At 46.1% G+C, this 23,906-nt stretch overlaps 1 protein-coding gene across 1 annotated transcript; it reads right to left on the minus strand.

The window, feature by feature from the left end:
* Positions 1 to 356: 356 nt before the first annotated feature.
* LOC148506297 (claudin-24-like) lies at positions 357 to 1,019 on the minus strand. Its single transcript, XM_088446946.1, has one exon. It carries the CDS (start codon positions 1,017 to 1,019, stop codon positions 357 to 359), a length of 663 nt encoding a protein of 220 aa, XP_088303072.1.
* Between the last annotated feature and the right edge of the window lie 22,887 nt (positions 1,020 to 23,906).

The raw sequence follows: 23,906 nt of genomic DNA on the forward strand, positions 1-23,906 counted from the left end.
AACTAACATAACATATAGCCCTGCCTGTTGGGCAGGGCTATATGTTATGACCTTCTTGACTTCAAAAGATCAAACCCATATTTTAGTTATCTGTGGGATTTTTTCAGAAGATCTAATTTGTCCTCAAAACATTTACTTATTCTCTATAGAAGTTTTGTTAATTTATGGATACCGTAATTTCTAATATCCTATGACTAATCTGGCTACAAAAGTCACCACTATTCACTTAGGTTTTCAAACCACAAGAGCTTATTCGATAAAATGAACATCAACAAAATTCTTAATGAATTAATATTGGAAACCCATTTTAACAAGGTTCAGGGTTCAGTTTTGCAGCTACAAAATGCACCTAATTTTCATATAGTCAGATCTGGATATTTGGAGTCCACATGTAGACATTGTTCATGCTGTTTTGTAGGCTTGTAACATATAGATGTTGGATCAGTTGGTGTGAAGCAATAGGAGAAGGCAAGTAGTGAACCACCGAGGAGAAGGAAAAATCCTCCAAACCAGCCCATGAAGAGGGCTTCACCAAACTCCCATCTTGGAACAATCTCTGGAATAGACTCATCCCAAAATTCCTGAACTGTGTCATAAGCCACCCAGGAGACTGGGGCTAAGGCAGACAATCCTGATGTCCAAAGCAATATGCCTCCTAGAAGTAAGAGACGGTTCTTTAGCTCTAGGTTTTCTGCTCCAATCTTCACACAGTCCAAACCAAGGCTGCAAATGACAAGACCGAGCATCCCAGAGCCATTAGATAAGCACATTAAAATCCTGGAAATCCTGAGCTCGGATGACAGAGCCAAGAAAGAATCAAAGTCCTTGCATTGCATTCCTCCTTCCTCTTGTACGACACAAGTCTGCCACAGTCCCATAGTCCAGTTTTCCAATTCATTTAAATCTAAATTTAAGTTTTTCCAGAGAGGCACATAGGTAGTGACACAGGACAGAATCCATCCTGCCAAAGACAACAAAGTTCCTCCAAATTGTATGTAAGTTCTTTTGGCCAGAGCCATACTTTTTAGCTATTCCTTGACAGTATTGTAATGTGAACACCCCTGCAACTATCTTGGTCTCAGAGCAGATAGCGAACTAATAAACTTGGCTCTGAGCTACACGGTATATAAGCTTTAGACATTAACCATTTAATGACTTTGAAACAAGGGTTTGTTTCAACGAGAGATAGTGTTTCATATAGATGGGAGAAGAATTCCTGGCAGCTATGAGTTAAGTTTATGATAAGCATTTGATCTGTTACCTTTCAATTTTCTGAGTAAAATTATATCCCAATGCCTGATGATTACAAGCCAGGGGGTGAACAAAGAAAGCTCTATGACCCCTCACCCTAAAACACAACAGTAATCATTGTGCTTCAATATGGATTAATTAGATTTTAAATGGTGATAAAAGCCTCCTGTGTGTGTAACAGGACTTCATTGTAATAGTTGTACCTGAGATTCAGGCATGTAGAGATGGGACATGCATAATAATGGACCTAGCATAAAAAAGGTTTCTGCATCAAATGAATACAGTTTTAAAACTTTAACTAAATATAATGGTTTATGCTTGTTAATATTTTCATGCTGATGTTATTGTATAAAACACCTGTATAGAAAATAAAGCATCTATATAGACCACTGGCTTATCTGCTATGGTTTCAGAGTCTGCAGTGCACAATGGGCCATGAGCCAGTGTGCACTGACAGCAAGCTATTTATTTGTGGACCCCCTGCCCAAATAACACTGATGACTTTGGGAGAATAGTCTGTCAGGGTTCCCAAACTTACTTTAATTTGGCATTTAGGCCCTTGTTATAATTTTAAATGGCTTGACTTTATATCAGAAGTTTTAACACTAAACCAGGGGCGTAACTAGGTATTTGAAGGCCCCATATCAAAAGTTTGTAAGAGTCCCTATGTACCTATGGTGAAAAATGTATTGTCAGGTGTATAAATATTGGGACATTGACAGAATTTTCATATTTTGGCCTCTATTCACCACCACAATGGTTTTGAAATGAAACAAACAAGATGCGCTTTAACTGCAGACTTTCAGATTTAATTTGAGGGTAATTACATCCAAATCAGGTGAACGGTGTAGGAATTACAACGGTTTCTATATGTGCCTCCCACTTTTTAAGGGGCCAAAAGTAATGGGACTATCAACTCAAAAGCTATTTCATGGACAGGTGTGGGCTATTCCCTCGTTATTTCATTATCAATTAAGCAGGTAAAAGGTATGGAGTTGATTCTAGGTGTGACATTTGCATTTGGAATCAGTTGCTGTCGACTCTCAATATGAGATCCAAAGAGCTGTCACTATCAGTGAAGCAAGCCATCATTAGGCTGAAAAATCAAAACAAACCCATCAGAGAGATAGCAGAAACATTAGGTGTGGCCAAATCAACTGTTTGGAACATTCTTAAAAAGAAAGAATGCACCGGAGAGCTCAGCAACACCAAAAGACCCGGAAGACCACGGAAAACAACTGTGGTGGATGACAGAAGAATTATTTCCCTGGTGAAGCAAAACCCCTTCACAACAGTTGGCCAAATCAAGAACACTCTCCAGGAGGTAGGTGTATATATGTCAAAAGTCAACAATCAAGAGAAGACTTCACAAGAGTGAATATAGAGGGTTCACCACAAGATGTTAACCATTGGTAAGCCTCAAAAACAGGAAGACCAGATTAGAGTTTGCCAACCAACATCTAAAAAAGCCATTACAGTTCTGGAACAACATCCTATAGACAGATGAGACAAAGATCAACTTGTACCAGAGTGATGGGAAGAGAAGAGTATGGAGAAGGAAAGGAACTGCTCATGATCCAAAACATACCACCTCATCAGTGAAGCATGGTGGTGGTAGTGTCATGGCGTGGGCATGTATGTCTGCCAATGGAACTGGTTCCCTTGTATTTATTGATGATGTGACTGCTGACAAAAGCAGCAGAATGTATTCTGAAGTGTTTCGGGCAATATTATATGCTCATATTCAGTCAAATGCTTCAGAACTCATTGGATGGCGCTTCACAGTGCAGATGGACAATGACCCGAAGCATACTGCAAAAGCAACCAAAGAGTTTTTTAAGGCTAAAAAGTGGAATGTTATGCAATGGCCAAGTCAATCCGCTGACCTGAATCCGATTGAACATGCATTTCACTTGATGAAGACAAAACTGAAGGGAAAATGCCCCAAGAACAAGCAGGAACTGAAGACATTTGCAGAAGAGGCCTGGCACAGCATCACCAGGGATGAAACCCAGCGTCTGGTGATGTCTATGCGTTCCAGACTTCAGGCTGTAATTGCCTGCAAAGGATTTGCAACAAAGTATTAAAAAGTGAAAGTTAGATTTAGGATTGTTTAGTTTGTCCCATTACTTTTGGCTCCTTAAAAAGTGGGAGGCACATATAGAAACCGTTGTAATTCCTACACCGTTCACCTGATTTGGATGTAATTACCCTCAAATTAAATCTGAAAGTCTGCAGTTAAAGCACATCTTGTTTGTTTCATTTCAAAGCCATTGTGGTGGTGAATAGAGGCCAAAATATGATAATTCTGTCAATGTCCCAATATTTATGCACCTGACTGTATAACACATGTAACTTTGACAAGGAAGATGGGTCTCCCTAAACTCTGGGCCCCATAGCTAATCCACCCACCAGCTTTCCATTAGACACCATATAAAGCAGCAAGTTGCTGAGGTGTTTTGGAAGGGGAGAGGGGGCAAGCATTTACCAGGACTGGATTAAGAAGTGTTGGGGCCCCAGGGCATCTCATTTATGGCGGGTCCTACCAACAAAATAATCAATATACTATGCTGGCGATGTTATTAGAAAATATAATGTGTAAATACTGCCAGCACCTCAAATGTGGTAAACACACTGTAGTGACACCAGTTCAAATTGTGCCCTACAGAAACACCTGTTCACATATGGCACAGTGCCCCTCACACTGGTGATGTCGTTATGTGTGGGGACCCTCTTATGTGTGGAGTCCCCTGGCGACTGGCCCTTGCCACCCTGTTGTTAATCCAGCACTGAACATTATTCTTGCACCCAAACCCACGGCATCCATAAAATGGAGCTGTATTTATGATGTGAAAGTAGGCGTTACCTCTGCAACAAGGCGTAATGGAAATGCTGGTACCGTTGGCTTCTTATAAAAATAAAACATGAAATATGGTCTGCTGTAGCAAACATAAGATTAGATTATTCTATAAGATTAGATTATTTCTATATTTATCCAGTCAATGTCAGTTGCATATAGGAAGAACTTTAATGGCAGCTATAAAAAAAAAAAGATTGTTGTTTTGTTAGTAGCTGCTATATTTGCCTATTATAATACTGTCCTACTTTATCATAGTAAAACAAGTATAATGTATTAGTCTATGGTTATGTTAGGAATTTTTTGTTATTCCTGTGGTAAATCTAGGCGTTTCATAAAACCACAGGTCTTGTATTCTAATATCTCTACTGATATACAGTCATAGATGTGTTATGCCTTAGGAAAGGAAGGTGTACTGTAGATAAGAATGTTGAAGTTGTGGCATTAGATCTTAGATCAGGCATGTCGACATCCTGGCAGCCCCCTTCAGAAGGGGGCAGCCATGTCGGACATGCAGCAGGGCGTGGTGCTGTACGGGGGGGCGTGGCCGGGGATACTACCCGGCAATGTGGGTGGGTGGGGGAGTGGCCCTGCGTCATTTTGGCCCTGCCCCCGGTACACAATGCCGAGATGTTCAGCATTGTGAAGCAGGGGGTGGGGCTACGATGATGTGATTCAGCGTGAATTGAATAGTAATCACGCGGGGGACTGCATGGACTGGCTGCCACCGGGAGGCTTGCGTGCCTTTCCAGGGGGCCGGGAGTGGCACCCGATTTTCAGGAGGCTCCTGGCCGCCTGGCCAAATCGGAAGGGTAGGCAAGTATGTCTTAGATGTGCAAAATGTGAAGTACATATTTTACATTGCTTTTCCCCCTGACCATATTTTCCTTAATAGTGTAGTGATTACCTTAACAATGTGTGAAAAAAATAAATAAAATAAAAATATATATATATATGTTTATTTACATACACAGATTTTATATATATATATTTATTTCTAAAATGGGTGAGAAAAGGCGCTCTCTGGTGTAATATTTTAGAGTATAGAAATATCGAAGATAAATATTATATGTACCTTCATCAATTATTTAAAAGGCACATCAGGGGGGTCTTTTTATGGAGCCAGTGTGCTGTTCCTTCAGTATGAATTCTGAATCCTTTGGGTTACTTTATCAGGATACACCTGGGAATTCTAAGCAACCACTTGGTCCCCGCTTGTTCCTCCCCGTATATTCAATAGTGGACATGTAGATATATAGAAGGAATTGCGCTCTCATAGTGCAGTATTTTATGAGTTTTTTATGCAACACAAAACAAACACATAGAAATCAAAGTTCTTACATTAAAAAAGGTGGGTCTCTGGAGAGACAGTTAGTATGAGACAACCGCACAGCACCTCAACGCGTTTCATCACTTAGACCCAGCTCACTGGGTTGGACTTCGTCAGGAGGATAAAGAAATGCTCTATATGAGGCCCTTTTATAGGGTAGAACTTAATGACCAGACCATCTACGGCATTTCCGGCAACAGACGCCGGACAGCGCCATCTTGGACAGATCGGCAAATCTCACGATAACCTCAGGGACACCGAATACCGATTATGCGCTGAACTCCTGTGTAACCAAATAGACACAGTGAGAGAGCACTTCTATTCTAATGTCCAAGAGGGCCGGTTATGCCCTCAGAACACACAAGTGCGGATATTGTCTATCCCAACACTGTATTAGGCATTCACTTACTATCGGCGGCCATTTTCTTGAAGCCCACCATACTGTATGGGCTGCCCCATTTTGTTATAGATCTATAAACATATGCTAATAGTCATTATATATATATATACAGTGTATACATACACACACACACTGAAGTGCCTAAAGTAATGGGATTGTAGTATGTAAAGGTAATGGTACTGTGACTCCTTGGAAATGCCAAGACCTGCATTAGTTGTAATCTGACATCTCATGAGTCAGTTTGAACACCGGCTAGGCAGCTAATTGGCAATGCAACGTAAATTATCAGAGGTCGAACGGTGCATGATAGTGGGTGCCTGATGGATGGGACATTTCATTTCCAAAGTTGTGCGGACATTCAACATTCCTCCATCTATGGTGTCACGTGTGTACCGATAATACCTTATGGAAGGCATTACCACCCACCGTTGACAGCGCAGTGGCAGACCATGGCTGCTTAATGATGGTGGCTTCTGGCCAGAATTGTCTGTGGTAACAGACAAGCGACAATAGCTCAGACCACATCCACATTCAATGCAGGAGGTATCAGATGCATATCCAGCAGGTCATTGCAGCATTCTTTAGCTTCTATGGGATATGGGAGCAGAAGACCCACCAGAGTGCCCCTTTTACTACTACAACATCGGACACAGGGCCTGATTCAGAGCCGGACGCTATTTGCGCTCGCTCGTTCAGAAAAAGGGGCCGGATATTTAAATAGAGCGCTCGCTCTTTGCGGTCTGTTGATGCCTCTATGTCTGAACGAGCGAACGAAACATGCGAATGCTATTTTTTTAAAAACGCCCCCTGGCCGCTTGCATCCTACGTCATCTCCGCTATTTATTAGATTAATCGAGTACATCGAAAGGCATATGAACTGCTCGCAGTGCTTGTGGTAGGATTTTCCTACCGCAATCATGCGAGCAGTTCAGGCTAAAAGACAACCAATTGACGTGGTCGATGATGCTGCTTTGTTAATTATGAACAAAACGCTGTTTTGACCGTTTGGCATGCCTGCGTTCGGATCTCCACTCCCCGTTTTCAAGCACCTTCCCCTGTTACCACCCACAAACATCTCTTCCTGTCACTCAAAATAGCAGGCATTAGCTATTTTGCGAGCACACGATTTCCGACCGCAATGACTGGTTTGCGCATGCGTATTATTACAACCCATACGCATGTGCAGTTGTGCGAACATCGCTCGGAGCGAACGGGCTAGAGGACGTCTAGGCATCTATCCCGTGCATTTTGCCACTTCGGTATGTGTGTGTGTGTGTATATATATATATATATATATATATATATATGTATATATATATATATATGTATATACAGTACTGTGCAAAAGAGAAGAATGCTTTCAAAAATAGAAGTGTTAATAGTTTCTTTTTATCAATTAAGAAAATGCAAAGTGAATGAACAGAATAGAAATCTAGGAGGAAGGTTGTTCCAAACATGTTGGTGAACTAACCATAGATCTTCTGTGGATGTTGCAGGAGGGGGCAGGGCGGTCGTGGGTGTATGGTTAGCCGTTCAGCGCAAACGCGGGCACCTTTTGGCAAAAAATACAGTGAGAAAACTGCAGAGGGGATTTGCAGGGACAAAGCTCTATTTTGATAAATCCCTTTGATATTTCCTAAATTCGCAATGTGAGTTTAAGCGAGAATATCACACTACAACCGCAATTTAAATGTGGATTATAGTGAATAGGGCCCTAAATCTTGATTAAAAAAAAAGCAAAAAAGAGAGACTAAAGTGTGACTTTAAACCAACTACAGTACAATTTTAAATAAGTGACTAAGGGCCTGATTCAGCAAGGATCGCAACGTATGCGATTACGTATGCATCGCAGTGTGCGTGCGCGAACCGGAACCCTGCAACAGTGTTCAAATGCACTGGCATGACATATATATATATATATATATTATATATATTATATATATATATATATATATTAGGGGTGAGCGGGTTCGGATTTCTGAAATCCGAACCCCCCCGAGCCCCCCCGATCCAAGTCCGATCCGAGTCAGGCTCGACTTTTCCCGCCTGACTCGGATCTGAAATCGAGGCAAGACGTCATCTTCCCGCCTTCCGAGTCTCGCGGGTTTTGGATCCTATATAAGGTACACACGTCGGCGCCATTTTCTCACTCGGCTGTGGACAGTGAAGAGGGAGGGTGGGAGTTAGGGCTGTGTAGTGTAGTGTAGTGCTGCTGTTGTCCACTACTTCAAAGTCCATAGGGGCTGGCTGTGTTGTGCTGTGCTGCTGTTGTTAATAGGGGCTGTGTCCACTACTTCAAAGTCCATAGGGGCTGGCTGGACTGTGTTGTGCAGTCAGTTCTCCATAGGGGCTGTGTCCACTCCAAAGTCCTGTGCAGTGTCCCAGTCCTAAAGGAGTGCTGTAGTGTTGTCCAGGGGGTGCTCTGTCCATCAGGGGTGCTCCCCCCAAGTGCTAAAAAAATAATATATTTTCTGTGTTTGTGAATTGTGTGCGCAGTAGCCGCACGTGCATCAACAAAGTAGTGCCAAGCGTGCGCCTGTGTCATAAGTAAAGGGCCGGCTGGCTTGACCGTTAAGGGTGCTGTAACCCCCGAAAGTACACTCCAGTCCAAACCAAAAAAAAAATTATTTTCTGTGTTTGTGAATTGTGTGCGCAGTAGCCGCACGTGCATCAACAAAGTAGTGCCAAGCGTGCGCCTGTGTCATAAGTAAAGGGCCGGCTGGCTTGACCGTTAAGGGTGCTGTAACCCCCGAAAGTACACTCCAGTCCAAACCAAAAAAAAAATTATTTTCTGTGTTTGTGAATTGTGTGCGCAGTAGCCGCACGTGCATCAACAAAGTAGTGCCAAGCGTGCGCCTGTGTCATAAGTAAAGGGCCGGCTGGCTTGACCGTTAAGGGTGCTGTAACCCCCGAAAGTACACTCCAGTCCAAACCAAAAAAAATATTATTTTCTGTGTTTGTGAATTGTGTGCGCAGTAGTCGCACGTGCATCAACAAAGTAGTGCCAAGCGTGCGCCTGTGTCATAAGTAAAGGGCCGGCTGGCTTGACCGTTAAAGGGTGCTGTAACCCCCAAAGTACACTCCAGTCCAAACCAAAAAAAAAATTATTTTCTGTGTTTGTGAATTGTGTGCGCAGTAGCCGCACGTGCATCAACAAAGTAGTGCCAAGCGTGCGCCTGTGTCATAAGTAAAGGGCCGGCTGGCTTGACCGTTAAGGGTGCTGTAACCCCCGAAAGTACACTCCAGTCCAAACCAAAAAAAAAATTATTTTCTGTGTTTGTGAATTGTGTGCGCAGTAGCCGCACGTGCATCAACAAAGTAGTGCCAAGCGTGCGCCTGTGTCATAAGTAAAGGGCCGGCTGGCTTGACCGTTAAAGGGTGCTGTAACCCCCGAAAGTACACTCCAGTCCTAACCAAAAAAAAATTATTTTCTGTGTTTGTGAATTGTGTGCGCAGTAGCCGCACGTGCATCAACAAAGTAGTGCCAAGCGTGCGCCTGTGTCATAAGTAAAGGGCCGGCTGGCTTGACCGTTAAAGGGTGCTGTAACCCCCGAAAGTACACTCCAGTCCTAACCAAAAAAAAATTATTTTCTGTGTTTGTGAATTGTGTGCGCAGTAGCCGCACGTGCATCTACAAAGTAGTGCCAAGAGTGCGCCTGTGTCATAAGTAAAGGGCCGGCTGGCTTGACCGTTAAGGGTGCTGTAACCCCCGAAAGTACACTCCAGTCCAAACCAAAAAAAAAATTATTTTCTGTGTTTGTGAATTGTGTGCGCAGTAGCCGCACGTGCATCAACAAAGTAGTGCCAAGCGTGCGCCTGTGTCATAAGTAAAGGGCCGGCTGGCTTGACCGTTAAGGGTGCTGTAACCCCCGAAAGTACACTCCAGTCCAAACCAAAAAAAAAATTATTTTCTGTGTTTGTGAATTGTGTGCGCAGTAGCCGCACGTGCATCAACAAAGTAGTGCCAAGCGTGCGCCTGTGTCATAAGTAAAGGGCCGGCTGGCTTGACCGTTAAGGGTGCTGTAACCCCCGAAAGTACACTCCAGTCCAAACCAAAAAAAAAATTATTTTCTGTGTTTGTGAATTGTGTGCGCAGTAGCCGCACGTGCATCAACAAAGTAGTGCCAAGCGTGCGCCTGTGTCATAAGTAAAGGGCCGGCTGGCTTGACCGTTAAGGGTGCTGTAACCCCCGAAAGTACACTCCAGTCCAAACCAAAAAAAAAATTGTTTTCTGTGTTTGTGAATTGTGTGCGCAGTAGCCACACGTGCATCAACAAAGTAGTGCCAAGCGTGCGCCTGTGTCATAAGTAAAGGGCCGGCTGGCTTGACCGTTAAAGGGTGCTGTAACCCCCGAAAGTACACTCCAGTCCAAACCAAAAAAAAATTATTTTCTGTGTTTGTGAATTGTGTGCGCAGTAGCCGCACGTGCATCAACAAAGTAGTGCCAAGAGTGCGCCTGTGTCATAAGTAAAGGGCCGGCTGGCTTGACCGTTAAAGGGTGCTGTAACCCCCGAAAGTACACTCCAGGCCAAACCAAAAAAAATTTATTTTCTGTGTTTGTGAATTGTGTGCGCAGTAGCCGCACGAGCATCAACAAAGTAGTGCCAAGAGTGCGCCTGTGTCATAAGTAAAGGGCCAGCTGGCTTGACCGTTAAAGGGTGCTGTAACCCACAAAGTACACTCCAGTCCAAACCAAAAAAAAAATTATTTTCTGTGTTTAGCCGCACGTATATATCAAATCGATATAACATAAATGGAGGACCAAACTTTCTCCGATAAAAATAAAATAGAGAAAGATCAAGAACCACTTCCTCCTAGTGCTGAAGCTGCTGCCACTAGTCATGACATAGACGATAACATGCCATCAACGTCGTCTGCCAAGGCCGATGCCCAATGTCATAGTAGAGGGCACATACAATCCCAAATGGCAAAGTTCAGGAAAATGACCTTGAAAAAGACATTTAAATCAGCTGAAGAGAAACGTAAACTTGCCAATATGCCATTTACGACACGGAGTGGCAAGGAACGGCTAAGGTCGATCCCTAGTATGTTCATGACTAGTGGTTCAGCTTCACATGACGATGGAAGCCCTCCTCCCACTAAAAAAATCAAAAGAGTTAAGCTGGCAAAAGCACAGCGAAGAACTGTGCTTTCTAAGAAGATATCACAAATCCCCAAGGAGAGTCCAAGTGTGGTGGTGGTTGCGATGCCTGACCTTCCCAGCACTGGACGGGAAGAGGTGGCTCTTTCCACCATTTGCATGCCCCCTGCAAGTGCTGAAAGGAGCACCCACAGTCCACTTGCTGATATGCAAATTGAAGATGTCACTGTTGAAGTACAACAGGATGAGGATACTGGTGTAGCTGGCGCTGAGGAGGAAGTTGGCGAGGAGGATTCTGATGGTGATGTGGTTTGTTTAAATCAGGCTCCGGGGGAGACAGTTGTTGTCCGTGGGATGAAAAAGCCCATCACGGTCATGCCTGGGCAGAAGACCAAACATTCCACCTCTTTGGTCTGGCAATATTTCTATCCAAATCCGGACAACAACTGTCTTGCCATATGTACCATATGTAAAGGTGAAATAAGTAGGGGTAGGGACGTCAACCACCTAGGAACATCCTCCCTTATACGGCACCTGCAGCGCGTTCATAAAAAGTTACTGTCAAGTTCAGAAACTTTGGCTAAGACCGTAAGCAGTCCAGGGACACCTAAATCCCGTTGTCCTGTTGTATCCAAGCGCCTGCAAACCACACCATCAACTCCCTCCTCGTCAATTTCCTCCTTAGTCAGGATCGGAAGTAGTCCTGCAGGCCATGTCACTGGCATGACTGACTCTCCTATCCGGGATTCCTCTGGAGGATCCTGCATTGCTACGCCTACTGCTGCCGCTGCTGCTGTTGCTGCTGCTGGGAGTCGTTCATCATCCCAGAGAGGAAGTAGGAACACCACTACTTTTACTAAACAATTGACCCTCCAACAGTCCTTAGCGAGGAGGATGAAGTACGACAGCAGTCATCCTGAAGCAAAACGTATAACTGAGGCCTTGACTGCTATGTTGGTGTTAGACGTGCGTCCGGTATCCGCCATTAGTGCAGTGGGATTTAGACAATTGATGGAGGTAGTGTGTCCCCGGTTCCAAATCCCGTCTAGATTCCACTTCACTAGGCAGGCGATACCGAGACTGTACAGAAACGTCAGAAAAAGTGTCCTCAGTGTCCTGAAAAATGCCGTTGTACACAATGTCCACTTAACCACGGACATGTGGACAAGTGGAACAGGGCAGACTAAGGACTATATGACTGTGACAGCCCACTGGGTAGATGTATCACCTTACGCAGCAACAGCAGCAGCGTCACCAGTAGCAGCATCTCAGAAACGCCAGCTCGTTACAAGGCAGGCTACGCTGTGTATCACCGGTTTCAGTAAGAGGCACACCGCCGACAACCTCTTAGAGAAACTGAGGGAAATCATCGCCCAGTGGCTTACCCCACTTCGACTCTCCTGGGGATTTGTGATATCTGACAACGCCACCAATATTGTGCGGGCATTACATCTGGGCAAATTCCAGCACGTCCCATGTTTTGCTCACACAATAAACTTGGTGGTGCAGAATTTTCTGAAAAGCGACAGGGGCGTGCAGGAGACGCTTTGGGTGGCCCGAAAAATTTCTGGCCACTTTCGCCATTCAGCGACTGCGTGCCGAAGACTGGAGCGCCAGCAAACACTCTTGAACCTGCCCCGCCATCACCTGAAGCAAGAGGTTGTGACACGGTGGAACTCAACCCTCTATATGCTTCAGAGGATGGAGGAGCAGCAAAAGGCCATACAAGCCTATACATCCACCTATGACATAGGCAAAGGAGGGGGTATGCACCTGACTCAAGCGCAGTGGAGAATGATTTCCGTGTTGTGCAAGGTTCTCCAGCCCTTCGAACTTGCCACACGTGAAGTCAGTTCAGACACTGCCAGCTTGAGTCAGGTCATTCCCCTCATCAGGCTTTTGCAGAAGCAGCTGGAGAAAGTGAAGGAGGAGCTAAGACGGAGCGATTCCGCTCGGCATGTGGGACTTGTGGATGAAGCCCTTCATTCGCTTTGCCAGGATTCCAGGGTGGTCAATCTGTTGAAATCAGACCACTACATTTTGGCCACCGTGCTCGATCCTAGGTTTAAAGCCTATGTGGTGTCTCTCTTTCCGGCCGACACAAGCCTGCAGAGGTGCAAAGACCTGCTGGTGAACACACTGTCAGCTGAAGCGGAACGTGACACGTCAACAGCTCCTTCTTCATTTTCTCCTGCAACTGGGGCTGCCAGGAAAAAACTTAGGTATCCTAAGCAACCCGCTGGCGGTGATGCAGGACAGGCAGGACCAAGTTTGGACATCTGGTCCGGACTGAAGGACCTGGCAACAATTTCTGACATGTCTACTGTCACTGCATATGATACTGTCACCATTGACAGAATGGTGGAGGATTACATCGGTGACAGCATCCAAGTAGGCATGGCAGACAGTCCATACCTGTACTGGCAGGAAAAAGAGGCAATTTGGAGGCCCCTGTACAAACTGGCTCTATTTTACCTGAGTTGCCCCCCCTCCAGTGTGTACTCCGAAAGAGTGTTTAGTGCAGCCGGGAACCTTGTCAGCGAAAGGCGTAGGAGGTTGCTTCCACAGAATGTGGAGAAGATGATGTTCATCAAAATGAATTATCAGCTCTTCCAGGGAGACCAGCCTCCAGAAGGTACAGAGGGACCTGTGGTGGTGGATTCAAGTGGGGACGAGTTAATACTTTGTGAGGATGAGGATGTACACACTGAAGAGGGTGAGGAATCGGTGGATGAGGAGGATGAGGATGACATCTTGCCTCCATAGAGCCAGTTTGTGCAGGGACACATTAATTGCCAGCTTGTTTTGTGGGGGCCCAAACGAACCAATCATTTCAGCCACAGTTGTGTGGCAGACCCTGGCGCTGAAATGATTGGTTTGTTAAAGTGTGCATGTCCTGTTTATACAACATAAGGGTGGGTGGGAGGGCCCAAGGACAATTCCATCTTGCACCTCTTTTTTTTCTTTGCATTATGTACAGTTTGGGGCCTAGTTTTTCAAACTGCCATCCTGTCTGCCACTGCAGTTTCACGCCTAGATGGGTCACGTGTTTGTGCCGCCCACTCGTGTCGCTTAGCATAGTCATCCAGCTACCTCGGTGCAACGTTTTGGACATAAAAACACTATTGTGAGGTGTGAGGTGTTCAGAATAGACTGGAAATGAGTGGAAATTAAGGTTATTGAGGTTAATAATAGCATAGGAGCAGAAAAACCTACAAATTCTGTGATTTTAGCTGTTTTTATGCTTTTTTAAAAAAAAATACAGATCCAAAACACAAAACCCAGAACCCAAAACACGGAAGGGTGGTTTTGGCAAAACCAATCCAGATCCAAAACACGAAGAAAGATCCAGATCCAAAACCAAAACACAAAACACGAAAAGTGGCCGGTGCACACCCCTAATATATATATATATATATTAGGGATGAGCGGGTTCGGTTCCCTGAGAACCGAACCCACCCGAACTTCGGGGATCCGGGGCGATCCGAGCCCAAGCTCGGATCTCCCTGTCTGCCCCGGATCCCTCTACCGAGGCAAAACCTCGAGATCTGCTGTCGGATCTCGAGGTTTTGCCTCGAGCGGCCATTTAAAAAAAAATGCCTTTGCCTTTAATGGGCAAAGTGCTGATTGGCTGACAGAGCCGTCTGTCACGGCTCTCAGCCAATCAGCATTATGGTGCTCATTTGCATGTAGCACGGACTCGTGAGATCCGTGCTACATGCATCTGTGTGATTGACAGTGACACAGAGCACAGATGGGTCAGTGAGACCCGTCTGTGCTGCTGTGTATTTCAATGACACAGATGCACGCACGGACCAGGAGATCCGTGCTACTTGCATCTGTGTCATTGACACAGAGCACTAACGGGTCCGTGAGACCCGTCTGTGCTGCTGTGGTAAATAAAAAAAAAAAAACCTGTGTAAAAAGAGAAAAAAATGGCGTCCTCCCCCCCAAAAAAAGAGCAACCAGCCCCGGGCATTAGTGACCCAGTGCTGGGTGTGCTTAAATACAGGGGACAAACGACATAGGGGTCCCCTGTACTTAAACACAACCAGCACCGGGCTAGTCAGAACCAGAGCTGGTTGCCAAAATACGGGGGACAAACGACGTAGGGGTCCCCCGTATTCTGCGCAACCAGCTCTGGGCTCTGATCCGGTCCTGGTTCTGGAAATACAGGGGAAAAAAATGAGTAGGGTTCCCCTGTATGTTCCAGAACCAGCACTGGACTTTTTCTAGCGGGGGGCTGATGCCACAGCCAGGGGAGCCCTTTCACCGGGCCCCCCAGCCGCAGCATCAGCCCTGACCGCTAGTCAGCCCAGGCCGGGGATCCCTGGAGAGCTGGGGACCCCCCCAATAAAGGGGTCACCCTCTCCAGGGCACCCCAGGCCCAGGCTGATAGCCCGGGGCTATCCCCGCCACCCCTGGTGGCGGTGGGTGGCGGGTTGATTGTGTGGTGTGGTGTAAATAAAGAATATCAAACATTGTCTTTACAAGTAGAACTGCAAGTCCCAGCAAGCCTGCCCCGCATGCTGGTACTTGGAGAACCACAAGTACCAGCATGCAGGGCATTAAGGGCCCACTAGTACCTGTAGTTCACCTGTAAAAAAATGTTTAAAAAAAACACAGGACACACACACCGTGACAGTATAAGTTTATTAAACATACATACACACACACACACACACATGTACACATACTCACCTATGTAACCCTGTAGCATCGGTCCACTTGTCCGGTAAAGTATCCCTAGGGGACCTGTGAAAAAAAACATACTCACCATCTCCTATGCGAGGTTCTGTCCTCTTCGTTCCAAAGTAGGCATCCCCGGACTTGGCAAAAAAAAAAAACGAAAACGCGATCCACGAACTTAGTACCGTTCTATAGAACGGTACTTCCCGAATGAGAGCTTAGCGGCGGGGTATCACCATGGAAACCCCGCTGCTAAGCGTTCATTGGCTGAGAGAGGCCATCTCCCGTCTCTCTCAGCCAATGAACGGCTCCCTCCATTGTAGTCAATGCTGGGAGCCGCAAGGTTATTAAAGTTTACCCTGCGGTTCCCACCATTGACTACAATGGAGGGAGCCGTTCATTGGCTGAGAGACGGGAGATGACCTCTCTCAGCCAATGAACGCTTAGCAGCGGGGTTTCCATGGTGATACCCCGCCGCTAAGCTCTCATTCGGGAAGTACCGTTCTATAGAACGGTACTAAGTTCGTGGATCGCGTTTTCGTTTTTTTTTTTTTGCCAAGTCCGGGGATGCCTACTTTGGAACGAAGAGGACAGAACCTCGCATAGGAGATGGTGAGTATGTTTTTTTTCACAGGTCCCCTAGGGATACTTTACCGGACAAGTGGACCGATGCTACAGGGTTACATAGGTGAGTATGTGTACATGTGTGTGTGTGTATGTATGTTTAATAAACTTATACTGTCACGGTGTGTGTGTCCTGTGTTTTTTTAAACATTTTTTTTACAGGTGAACTACAGGTACTAGTGGGCCCTTAATGCCCTGCATGCTGGTACTTGTGGTTCTCCAAGTACCAGCATGCGGGGCAGGCTAGCTGGGACTTGCAGTTCTACTTGTAAAGACAATGTTTGATATTCTTTATTTACACCACACCACACAATCAACCCGCCACCCACCGCCACCAGGGGTGGCGGGGATAGCCCCGGGCTATCAGCCTGGGCCTGGGGTGCCCTGGAGAGGGTGACCCCTTTATTGGGGGGGTCCCCAGCTCTCCAGGGATCCCCGGCCTGGGCTGACTAGCGGTCAGGGTTGATGCTGCGGCTGGGGGGCCCGGTGAAAGGGCTCCCCTGGCTGTGGCATCAGCCCCCCGCTAGAAAAAGTCCAGTGCTGGTTCTGGAACATACAGGGGAACCCTACTCATTTTTTGTCCCCTATATTTCCAGAACCAGGACCGGATCAGAGCCCAGAGCTGGTTGCGCAGAATACAGGGGACCCCTACGTCGTTTGTCCCCCGTATTTTGGCAACCAGCGCTGGTTCTGACTAGCCCGGTGCTGGTTGTGCTTAAGTACAGGGGACCCCTACGTCGTTTGTCCCCTGTATTTAAGCACACCCAGCACTGGGTCACTAATGCCCGGGGCTGGTTGCTCTTTTTTGGGGGGGTGCACGCCATTTTTTTCTTTTTTTACACAGGTTTTTTTTTTTTACCACAGCAGCACAGACGGGTCTCACGGACCTGTCATTGCTCTGTGCCAATCACACAGATGCATGTAGCACGGATCTCCCGGGTTCGTGCTACATGCAAATGGGCACCATAACGCTGATTGGCTTCCTGTCTGCCACTGCAGTGCCACTCCTAGATGGGCCACGTGTTTGTGCCGCCCCCTTGTGTCGCTTAGCATAGTCATCCAGCTTCCTCGGTACAACCTTTTGGCCTAAAAACAATATTGTGAGGTGTGAGGTGTTCAGAATAGAGTGGAAATGAGTGGAAATTAATGTTATTGGGGTTATTAATAGCGTAGGAACAAAAAAAGGCCCATTTATGTGATTTTAGCGGGTTTTTTTTATTTTTTAAGAAAAAATCCAGATCCAAAACACAAAACCCAGAACCCAAAACACGGAAGGGTGGTTTTGGCAAAACCAATCCAGATCCAAAACACGAAGAAAGATCCAGATCCAAAACCAAAACACAAAACACGAAAAGTGTCCGGTGCACACCCCTAATATATATATATGTTTATTTACACACACAGATTTTATATATATATATATATATATATATATATATATACAGTATATATACAGTATATATATTTCTAAAATGGGTGAGAAAAGGCGCTCTCTGGTGTAATATTTTAGAGTATAGAAATATCGAAGATAAATATTATATGTACCTTTGCGGGTGGTAATGGGGGAGGGGTGGCCAGCAAAACACAGGCGTGCCAGTGCTTTTGAACGCCATTACAGGGGAATGCATAAATTATCCACTGCAATGAAGTTAGCAATTTCTAAGTAAGGTCAGAGCTTGTGCAAGTGTGCGTGATGTTACCGATTGTTTTGCAGCCTTGATAAACATTACGGATGTGTGTAAGGTAATGTGGGCGCCCCTATGTAGTGCTGCGATGGCATAGTGATCGCAATGGATTAGCATATCATAGCAGCCAGACTGCGTGCGTAATCGCAGCTGTGATCCGTAATGAATCAGACCCTAAAACTAAATTTAAAATCCTTGTCAAAATTAACACTGGCTATAGGGCCCTCAAAGTTCTAGTTATGCCCCAGGCCTCCAGGAGCTCCATCAAGATCCCCCACCTTCTGCCACTGCTGCTCACCCAGGACAGGGTGCTGCTGCCCGGATCCAGCATGGATATGATGTGTGTCACGACCAGGCCTGTGCAGCGCCGGAGGTCGCGGACCTTACCTGTCTGGGCGCTCTGGCGGGGTCCCTTCGGCGGGGGTACTGGCTTCCGGTGGTGCGTGGGTGCAGGTGAGTCCTGAAGGAGGGTGGCTGGACTGCAGGCTGTGGTTCATGACAGACAGCTATTGGGTGCCGCCATCTTGGATTTGGGCATGTGACCTGTTCTGCCTATCCATTCACAGCATCATCCTGGGAGTCCTAGCAACCAATCATGCACCTTCCTTGGGTACTTTAGTTGCCAGTGCAATGTTATACACAGCGCAAGCTGTGTGCTAGTTCTCTGATCTCCCTTGTGTTATTGCTGTATCCTGCAGTTCTAGCTGCTCTTTGTCACTGCTCAGTCTGCTTTAGCTCCAGCTGCAATCAGTCACCACTCAGCTTTGCTTTAGTTACAGCTCTTAACCCCTCGGACTCCTGATTACTGTGTGCACCATCCTGCTTGCCTATCCTGCCGGAGAATATACCATTCCCTTGGTTCTAGTGTCCCCTCTGGTGTTACAGTTCCTAAGTCTGACATACTTCACAATTTCTACAGTTTTCTACAGTCAAGCTTCCTTCATTTCATCTTTTATTCAGGAATGACACCCCTCTAAGGCCAGCTTTGTTTCAATACCAAAAGCCTGTTCTACGGTCATCACCTGTCTCCACCCCGGGTCCAAGTTCAAATCAAGTTCTGACAATGTGGAACCAACCTGAAGAGCACCATCATCGGGATCATCCCCAACACTAGAAACCTAGCCTTTGACAACAATGAGATTCCCACTATGCACAGATGTGACCTGACCAGCCCTTACGTTTGCCCCTGGAGAGCTGGAGATGGGAGATCCTCCAGAGATTTTGTCTTTAGAAAAAGGTCACACACACTAGACAGCTTAAACAAGTAATTCTAGCTTTTTTAATGTATTTTATATGGAACTGGCTTTTTCCATATCAACATGGATCCTGCTCTTCTCATATGTAGAATAAATGTGGCTTTCCCTATATATTTACAGTGGAATGAGATTGAAATACCGGCAGGATTAAGATCCCGATTGGGGCAGATAAGTTCCCTAACCCTCCCTTAGTGGTGCCTATCCCTAACCTCCCCTCTAGTGCCTAAGCCTAACCTACCCCCAGGGGTGCTTAACCCTAACCCCCCTCTTACTGCTCCCTAAACCTAACCCTCCCAGGGGGGTGCCTGTCCCTAACCTCTCCCTGGGGGTGCCTGACCCTTACACTCCCCCTAGCGGTGCCTAACCCTAATCTCTCCCCCCAAACCTAACTCTAATCCCACTAGACTCCCTAATCCTAACCCTCCCCCCCTTGGCTAATGCTAAGGGCGCCCCGGACTTACCTTCATTTGGGATGGCTTCCGCGGTGTTCCGGCATCGGGTTTATGATAGGCATCAGTATTTCGACTCCTATCATAAATCCCTAGCCGGCATTCCGGTGACTACATCCCATTTACAGTAGTATGGATTAGGGATGTGCGCCGGTCCATTTTTGGGGGATTTGGCTCTGATTCGCCATCCGGTTTTGGCTTTGGATTTGCCAAACCGCCGTGGATTTGGATTTTTTTTTTAAATTTACAAAAAAGCTAAAATCACATAATTTGGGCTTTTTTTGTTCCTAGAGTATTATTAACCCGAATAACATTAATTTCCAGTCATTTACAGTCAATTTTGACCACTTTACAGCTCACAATATTGTTTTAACCATTATTGGGCAAAGGCTGCAGTGAGCTGGCTGGTTACTAAGCGACAGAGCAGCGGCACAGACACCACAGTTTAAAGCACATCTATGAAACATTGCCACACAGCAGTGGTAGAAATTAAAGTTAGTGCAAGATGGAATTGCCCTTGGGCCCTCCCACCCACCCTCGCAGTGGGGTACGGCCAGCAGAGTCACAGTACTTGTATACACAGAAGGCTAAGGCCCAAGGAGTTACGCTGCTTGTATACACAGAGGGGTACAGCCCAAGGAGTCACAGTGATGGTATACACAGAGGGCTAAGGTCCAAGGAGTCACAGATATTGTATACACAGAGGGCTAAGGCCCAAGGAGTCACAGTGCTTGTATACACAGAGGGCTAAGGCCCAAGGAGTCACAGTGCTTGTATACACAGAGGGGTACAGCCCAAGGAGTCACAGTGATGGTATACACAGAGGGCTAAGGTCCAAGGAGTCACAGATATTGTATACACAGAGGGCTAAGGCCCAAGGAGTCACAGTGCTTGTATACACAGAGGGCTAAGGCCCAAGGAGTCACAGTGCTTGTATACACAGTGGGGTACAGCCAACAGAGTCACAGTGCTTGTATACACAGTGGGGTATAGCCCAAGGAGTCACGGTGCTTGTATACACAGTGGAGTACAGCACCAAGAAATAAAAACAGGGTTTTTTTTTACTTTTTAAACTTCATTTCTTGAAAAAATTTTTTACTCTTTTAAACTTTTTTTGTACACACAGCCACTTGTGAGTCTGGACACAGCCACTTTAATCAGCAGAGTACAGCACAACATACATCAGCGTGCAGTGTACCCCCTTATACAGTCACTTTGCCGGCACAGCCACTTGTGAGTCTCTGGACACAGCCACTTAATCAGCAGAGTATAGCGCAGCCTACATCAGGGTGTAGTCAGTGCCCCCTATACAGTCACTTTACCTGCACAGCCAGTGAGTATCAGCAGAGCAGTGCACAGCGTGCGAGTGAAATGTCGCTGAGTCCCGGTCACGGCGCCTTATGTAGAAACCAACTCTCGCGAGAATCCGACGTTGGATGACGTTCGGCCTCGAAGTGGGAACCCCACAGGAGTTTCTGAACCTATTTTTCTAGGCAAATAGTGCTATATATATATATGTGTGTGTGTGTGTGTGTGTGTAGAAAGGGCACGCACTCTAGGTATAGGAAAACACTGATGCATATGTCAAGGATTATAGTATACCATTAAATATAAAAGCTGTTATGCTGGGTGATATGCTGTAAACCTTAAGTAGGGATACTTTATTTTAACAGCCCTGTGTACGTATAAATACAAATTGGCAGATTACAGTGGCTAGGTGCACCTGGTCTTTCAGTGGTCAATGAGCTTTCATTTTATGTAAAGACCTTATTTTTAGCCACATAAAAGATTATTTGTTCTGGTAGATGTATCCTGGATACATGATAGACTTGCAAGGTAAGATGATATGAACGTATGTAACAAGACGAAGCAGGAGAATAAATCATGGCATTTCTTGGCTGACAATGGAGGAATTATCAAACCAAATCAGTAGAAAAACAATTTTCTATGCTTGTTACTTATCGTTTTGGGATTAAATGTGCTGAGAGATCTTTTAAGTGGATCTTGCAGACATGTATAGGAAGTAAGCTTTTACAATTGTCTATAAAATCATAACATTGGTGTCAATACAGGACAACGGACAACTCAATTTGTAATAAAAAATTGTCATATAGCAAGGAGTTAATATATAGATTTTTATTAAAATTAAAGTGTGGTCAAGCGCTACTTATCCTCACTTCATAAACATAAAATGCTGTAAATTTATGGCCATTTCCACATCCATGCCAGGCTGCGTCTGAGCCGCCTGGAAGAGCCCAGCGCTACCCTAGCCAGGCACCAGAGAACGTGGTGAGTGGGGTGGCCCGTCAGATTGGTCCAAGGTCCCAACGGCGGTGGCCACACTGCACCCCTATGGAGTGGCTCTCCAGCCCTGCATGCAGGAATAACTATTTTCTTGTCTAGGTGTTAAGTCAAAATGTATAAACCACATACACTTTTGCTCTCACTTCAAGCTTATTATTATTATCCTTTATTTATATGGCGCCACAAGGATTCAGCTGCGCCTTACATAGTACATAGACAAATGAGCACACAAGAAATAGTTATTAACAGCGCAAACAAAACAGGACAAATACATGATTTATAAACATTGCTACATAGCACTTAAATAAGCAGCATGGTGTCAGCAATCAAGTGTTAGGTGCTGTTGTAAATTAAAGTATAAGTAAGGGGAGGAGAAGCACATGAGGTAAGAGGGCCCTGCTCGTGCAAGCTTACATTCTAAAGGGGAGGGGGCAGACAAAGACGGTGACACAGATGGGCTGGTTTGTAAGGAAGGAACATGGAGTAGTGGCTAAATGACTAAACATAGGCTGGCAAAAGGATTGCAAGGGGTTAGGACAGGTGGCAAGGAGAAGGGATGAGTGGCAAGGGGATGGTTATGGTGGGGGGTATAGTGTGGTGTCATGCAGTATACTTACCAACATATTTATCAAGTAATATTTGCAGCATATCCCCTGAAAACCACAATTTTCGAGGGGTACATGCAAATATTAAGGATCCCCCAATGTATGAAGGAGGGCACGCGACAGATATCTCCGTATCTGCAGCAGTCCTTCCATTTCCAACAGCAGCTCCAGCCCCCATATTTGTGTGTGGGCAGTGAAGCTGTCATATTTACTTTGCATTTCGGAGTTTGGCCCTGGCAGCTAACGCCATCTTCAGTTGGCATTAGCTGCTATAGCCTATGGGCTACATTCCGCAAAAATCACCAGCCACCACACATGCGTGGTTAGCAGACCTCTCATGAGCAGAACAGCCCAGGCTCCCATAGGAAAAGTGAAATGATTGCAAATAGCAGCAATAAGAAAATTATAATTACCGGGTCTGAAACCCGATGATTAGTAAATTTGCTCTTTGAGAGAGGAGCTGTGCAGAAAGAATGGAGTCTAACTACACAGTTCCAGGTGTCATGTGCTGAACTTATCCAATCAGGGGCTCCTCCAATCAGCATGTGCTGAGCACCTACAATCTTACCTCAGCACATGCTTTTCTGGCCATGTCACTAGACAGCAGTAGCGTAAATAGGGCAGGGCCGCCGGGGCTCATGCCCTGGGCGCTGTGGGATCGGCGATGCAGGGGGGAGGACACGGGTTTTTTTTTTTCGCTGCCTGCCACGGTACCGGCCTGTCCTAGTTAGCCTGTGTAGTGCAGACCGCAGTGAGTGTAGTCGCACTACAGACAGACTCTAATTGACTGATGCTCCGCCCACTACAAGAGCCAGATAGGAGCTCAATCATGAGCTCCGCCTTCTGGCTCCTGCAGTGGATGATGGGAGAGACATCATGATGTCTCTCCCATAATGCAGAGCGTGCCAGCCGGGAGAACTGCTATGCGGACGGCAGCAGGAGCCGGAGTGGGGATTCAGATTTTATTTTATATTTTTACTCGTGTGTTTGTCTGCACTACTGGGGGCTCTGCATCGAGGGGGGACTACTACTGGGGGCATTGCATTGGGGGGGACCTCTACTGAGGTCTACTACTGGGGGGGCTACTACTGGGGCACTGTATCGGAGGGAGGATCACTACTGGGGCCACTACTGGGGGGGACTACTACTGGGGGCACTGCATGGGGGGATTACTACTGGGGTCACTAGATAAGGGGCACTGCATAGGGGTAACCACTACTGGGGCACTGCATAGGAGGACTACTACTGGGGGGCACTATATAAGGGGCTTACTACTGGGGGCACAAGAGGCACTGCACTGGACCACTACTGGGGGCATTGAATAAGGAGGACCACTACAGTGGGCACTGTATAAG

This window comes from Taudactylus pleione, unplaced genomic scaffold (assembly GCF_031769625.1).
Source record: "Taudactylus pleione unplaced genomic scaffold, aTauple2 ptg000408l, whole genome shotgun sequence".
Taxonomy (NCBI): Eukaryota; Metazoa; Chordata; class Amphibia; order Anura; family Myobatrachidae; genus Taudactylus; species Taudactylus pleione.

Excerpts from the sequence above, each read along its gene's own strand:
- LOC148506297 (XM_088446946.1), bottom strand. The coding sequence starts at position 1,019 with ATGGCTCTGGCCAAAAGAACTTACATACAATTTGGAGGAACTTTGTTG.